Genomic DNA, 5,535 nt, shown 5'->3' on the forward strand with positions numbered 1-5,535 from the left:
CCCCGCCGGCGAGCCCGGATACGGGACGTGCAGCCCCGGATGGGCCCCCACCACATAGCCGGTCACCTGCTGAGGCTGAGCCGGTGGCGGCCCCTGCAGCACCACGGGGGGCGGGTGGTGGGCGTACGCCGACGGGTAGCGGGCGTCCGGCACCAGAGCCGCGCTCTCGCCGGGCGCCGGCTGCAGGGTCATGTGGCCGAACTGGGCGCTGAGGACTTCAGGCTGCGTGGGGAAGAAAAAAAGCCCGGTTTAAAGACGGTCCGGATCACTCCTGACACGTTCGGGGAAACTCGTTTTTTTTTTTTTTAAGTCATGGATTATTCAGAGCGAACATCTGCTGATTAATTAAATATTAACGGAACTTTCCGCGGGAGTAATTAGTCACAGAGGCACGTCTTTTGACTAAAACCAGGTCAGAAATGAGGTTAAGCGAACGCACGAACTACACACGTCCCGACGCATCACTAAGAGCTGAAACTTAACGGGGGAGATATTAGAGCGAGGTCATTTCCTGTCACCAACATCTGACTTTTAATAAAACCTAAAAGTTGATCCCTCCAGGATTTCTCGGGGCATTTTCCTAGAAGTTGCCTTTTTTTTTTTTACTAAAATCAATAAAAAACCATAACTTTTAATATCTAAACCAAAAATCCTTCCTAGTTCTGTAAGATAATCCCCAACAAACACTGACATTCTCAAAAGCTGCTTTATTTGAGAACTTTGAGAGCTTCTAAACTGACATTCATGAGCATTTCTGGATTGTCCCTGGTCTGCAGCTCTCCTCACATGTTTTGCAGACACAAAGTGTTTGTCGATGCGTTTATGTTCCATGATTACACTGCAGGACGTGCAAAACAGCTGCAGCTGGGGAGGAAACTGGTTTGCTGAAATCTTTGTGGGCAAATGTGAAGCATTAGCGCACATTTTGGCTTCGGTCGCTGCTCCTGCACGCTCCCGGCATTCTGATGTCAACAGGAAGTCACGTCACGTGTCTTCTTCCTGAGTTATTTGGGGTTATTTTGTATTCCACGCTACAAAAACCCACAAAGAAGAGACTAGACCGCAGAAACGGTGGTGAATCACTTTAGAAACAATAAATATTGGGTTAAAGTTGCAGGAAAAGTTGCAATTTTGCGTTAATAGTTGCGATCGCAACATCGCAAAATATCGTAAAATAAGGACACGAATGGAGAAACTGATGCTGCACAATATAGACTCCGAATGTTCACAGAAATCATCAATTTCATCGTTTTTTTCTCAGATTGAGATCCTATCTGGACCCGGATAGTTCGGTAAATTTCCGCAAAACGTGCATTTTATTCGCAGCTGGGCGTGGTTTGCGGCGACCTCGCTGTGAGGGTTCATATCGTCTTCGCAGCCACGCGTTCTTCCTGATATTGCGCAGCCGGAGTTTACACCGAACTGAGCGCTAAGCTAGCTTTTAGCCGCTATAGGAACGGTTTGGAAACCCGGGTGAAAATGACCTCCTATGAACGGAGCGGGAAGGAGAAGAAGAAAAGGAAAGGAAGGAGGTTCTGTACCACGGTGCATTGTTGGTTAGGAGGACAGACGGGCAGGTACTGAGGAGGAAGAGGGTAGGAAAGCGTCGGGTTGTAAACGGGCTCGGAGGACGGCTGGAGAGGAGGACAGACTGGCTGAGAGGGGGGGACAGAGGGGACAGAGCGTGAGACTTATAAGACGAAGGAAACGTTCTGGCGGGGAGATCTGAGTGAGAACAGAGCCTGCTGACCTGGGAGTGAAGGTGATTGGCCGCTTGCTGCTGCGGCGCCGTGGGGATCGGCTGCGGCGGCGTCTTCCCCCGCTGCGGGAACCTGCCGGCAGCCGGGTTGTAGAGCACCGCGCTGCCGTCGGGGTGGACGAACGGCTTACCTGTCGACAGAGGCAAGAATAAAACACACACAGGCCGGAGTCAGGAATTTTCCATCGGGAATTCCGAAATTTAATTTTTAAGTTTTAGGGAGAGCCGGCTTTGGGTCACCGCTTTCAGGCAAAAACAAACAAAAAACAGCTAAAACTCGGCTGGTTGTACAGATTTTGGAGCTGGAACTCGTCGTGGTAGTAGCTGAGAGTCGCTCCGGACACAAAATGGCGGAAGACGGTGCTTCATATTCAAAGCAACGATGATCGGACGCTCGGGACCCGCGTGTCGTGGTCCTGCCCGTGCCGGATCGACCCACCTGTGTGCGGATGGATCAGAACGCTGCCCGGCGGAATCCCTGAGGCCTCTAGCGGCAACATGTAGTAACCGGCGGCGTCCGACGCCGGGACGCTCTTGACCGCGTCGAAGTGTCCTCTGGCGGTGGCGGCGTGGTGGATGGAGGGGGTGCTGGGTCGCAGGGAGGCCGACGCCGGGAGAGGCAGCTGCGGGCGGGAGAGCGAGCTGGAGGAGGAGCCGACGCTGCTGCAGGACTCCGAACCTGAGGGGGAGAAAAGAGGAAGGACTCGTAAAAAAAACCTAACATCCACCCATCTATCCATCCATCCATCCATCAATCCACCCATCTATCCATCCATCCATCCATCCATCCATCCATCTATTGTCTTCCGCTTATCCGGGGTCGGGTCGCGGGGGCAGCAGCCTAAGCAGGGAGATGACCGAGCTTCTCACCCGATCTCTAAGGGAGAGCCCAGACACCCTGCGGAGGAAACTCATTTCAGCCGCTTGTATTCGCGATCTCGTTCTTTCGGTCACTACCCAAAGCTCGTGACCATAGATGAGGGTAGGAACGTAGATCGACCGGTAAATCGAGAGCTTCGCCTTTTGACTCAGCTCTCTCTTCAATCCGCCTGTCTATCTCCCACTCCATTTTTCCCCTCATTCGTGAACGAGACCTCGAGATACTTAAACTCCTCCCACTTGGGGGCGGGACATCTTCCCCCGACCCAGAGAAAGCACTCTACCCTTTTCCGGCTCAAGACCAAAAACCTAACCTAATGCGGGTATTTGAAAACGACAATCTGATTTTAAGGTTTTGCTCCTTGCGCTTTTTTTTTTTTCTTAGGATGAGTAAATTAGAGTGTTTTAAAGGACACCCGCATCAAACCCCGCTCCCTTGCCTGTTTTCGACAGCCTGCCGGTGCTCTTGCTGCTCGCCGTGCTGTCTCCGCGGACGAGGCCGTTAAAGCTGCTGGCCTTGGTGATGGCGGGCCGCGCGGCGAGCCGGTTGGAGCTGTCCGAGCTGTCCGTGCTGCTCCACGGCCGCGGCTCGCCGTGGCGGGGCGGGGCCTCCGTCTCCGAGCTGCTGTGGCGGCTGGCGCCCAAGTGGCCGGCTCGCAACCTGCGGCGGTCACGCAGAGAAACAGCAAAAAAAAAAAAACTTTTATTTTTATTTCGTAGAAACTAGAACAGCTCAGTTTCTCACGCTTTAAGGCTCCATTTGAACCTGGAATATTACAAAAAAGTAAAAATAATAATTACAGTAGTAGAACAGGAAACAGAATCCGAGCACGGTTCGTTCTTTGGGTTTTTTCGTTTCAAAATAAAATTGCAAAAACAAAACAAGCATGTGTTTTTTCGTTTTTAAAACGAAATTAGGAAAAACGCCAATTGCAAAAATAAAAAAGGGGTACGTTTTGTGTTTTTTTTTTTTAACTGCAATGGTTAAACCAAAGACGAGCTTTTATTTTGTCGTTAATTCAACGGGCCCTTATGGGGGTAAAAAAGGGGTAAAAAAACAAAACGTACCCGTTTTTTATTTTTGCAATTGCTGTTTTTCTTATTTCTTTTTAAAAACAAAAAAACAAAAACAACACATGTTCGTTTTGTTTTTGCAGTTTTATTTTGAAATGAAAAAAACCAAAGAACGAACCGTACACGGATTGTTATGATTATTTTAGTTGGGCAAACAGCTTCCTCAGGATAAAGAAATGAACCAGGGGGGCGCGTGAAGGACCCAGCCAAGATGGCTGCCAGTAACAAGCTAACGTTTGTTGTTAGCTAGCGCTCCTTACCAAACTTCCGGGTCACCTAAACCCGAACCAATTAAATATTAAAATCAAATTTTGTCCTGATGAATCCGTGTAAGTTTCGTTCTTTGTTTTTTTTTTTGTTTCAAAATAAGATTGCAAAACAAGCACGTGTTTTTTATTTTATTTTAAAAGGAAATTAGAAAAACGGCAACTGCGAAAATAAAAAAGGGGTACGTTTTGTTGTTTAAACCAAAGACGAGCTTTTATTTTGTTGTTAATTCAACGGGACCTTATGGCGGAACCGGAAATGAAGACCTGAACTCCTGGCACGTAACTTTTTCAGTCACCAGCAGGTGGCGGTAATGTACGCCTTCAGTTTCTTTAAAATCCACAAGAAGAAGAACTTTTTCAGTTAGAGCTTCAGAATCTACCAGTTTAAAAATGGATCCGTTTGTCTTATTTTGAAAGAATCGACGCATTTCACTGAGAGCTGATGATCTTACCGTCAACAAGATTTCTTTCATATTCCAAGGAAGTCATTAAATCAGGACATTACCGCCACCTGCTGGTGACTGCCGGGAGTTCAGGTCTTCATTTCCGGTTCCGCAATAAGGTCCCGTTGAATTAACAACAAAATAAAAGCTCGTCTTTGGTTTAACCATTGCAGTTAAAAAAAACAAAAAACAAAATGTACCCTTTTTATTTTTGCAATTTACGTTTTTCTAATTTCAATTTAAAAACGAAAAAAAAAACAAAAAACACATGCTTGTTTTGTTTTTTGCAATTTTATTTTGAAACGAAAAAACCCCCAAAGAACGGAACCGTACACGAATTAAAGAAATACGTTAGAAAAGCTAGAATCACTTTAAACGAGAGACGGGCGGTTTAGTCGCGTTAAAAAAATGGCCGAACTCGAAGCCTCGAACGTTTCCGTTTCCTGGTGAAGCAGTTTCGTAAAAAAAAAAAAAAAAAAAAAAAGGTCCCCGGGAAAAGAAAAAGAACCCGATTGTCTCGTTTCTGCCGTTTTACTTTGAAAGGAACAGGAAGTAGAAGCCGTAGTCTGGAGTGAGCAGAATACTCAACCAATTAAACTCCAGTCCTCAGGGGGGCGCTGTCCTGCACGTTATCAACGTGTTCCTGCTTTAAAAGGACGACTCGTCGCCATTTTTCCCGGAGAACTCGACGATTTGGCGAGGAGGCGATCAAACCGTTCGAATCATTAAAGAAATTCTAAAAAGTTTTAGCTACTTTTTAGATAAGATACTCCTCCATACTTCAAATATATAAAAATAACGATAACAAACGCAACGAGTCACGGCGGATGAGAAATTTGGCAAAAATTAGATCTAAATTCCATCCGATTCCGGGAAATTCAGCGAGGCGCCATCTTACTTATCCACCATGTTGGAATTTACTGGGCTTAAAATCCGAAACAACGTCGGTGGTGTGACACGATATAAGAATCACAGTTTTTTTATTATCTTTTGCTTCATTTATAAACAAACTAAATAAGAAATTCTGGTTTCAGGGACGGGAAAAGGCTCCGACGATTCATGCAAATTAATGTTATTTCTTAATATTATTTATTTATTTTGGAAGAGAGGG

The 5,535-nt window shown here is 46.5% G+C and overlaps 1 protein-coding gene across 1 annotated transcript in view; it reads right to left on the bottom strand.

Moving 5' to 3' along the window:
• Positions 1-5,535, bottom strand: part of LOC108246489 (R3H domain-containing protein 1) — a gene marked incomplete at its 5' end in the record, with an annotated part of 26,387 nt that overhangs the window by 9,086 nt on the left and 11,766 nt on the right. Inside the window, 5 exon segments of the mRNA XM_025010066.2 lie at positions 1-222; positions 1,542-1,655; positions 1,751-1,890; positions 2,199-2,438; positions 3,079-3,299. Coding sequence (XP_024865834.2) covers positions 1-222; positions 1,542-1,655; positions 1,751-1,890; positions 2,199-2,438; positions 3,079-3,299 — 937 coding nt within the window.

The sequence above is a fragment of the Kryptolebias marmoratus genome, linkage group LG23, assembly GCF_001649575.2.
Source record: "Kryptolebias marmoratus isolate JLee-2015 linkage group LG23, ASM164957v2, whole genome shotgun sequence".
NCBI lineage: Eukaryota > Metazoa > Chordata > Actinopteri > Cyprinodontiformes > Rivulidae > Kryptolebias > Kryptolebias marmoratus.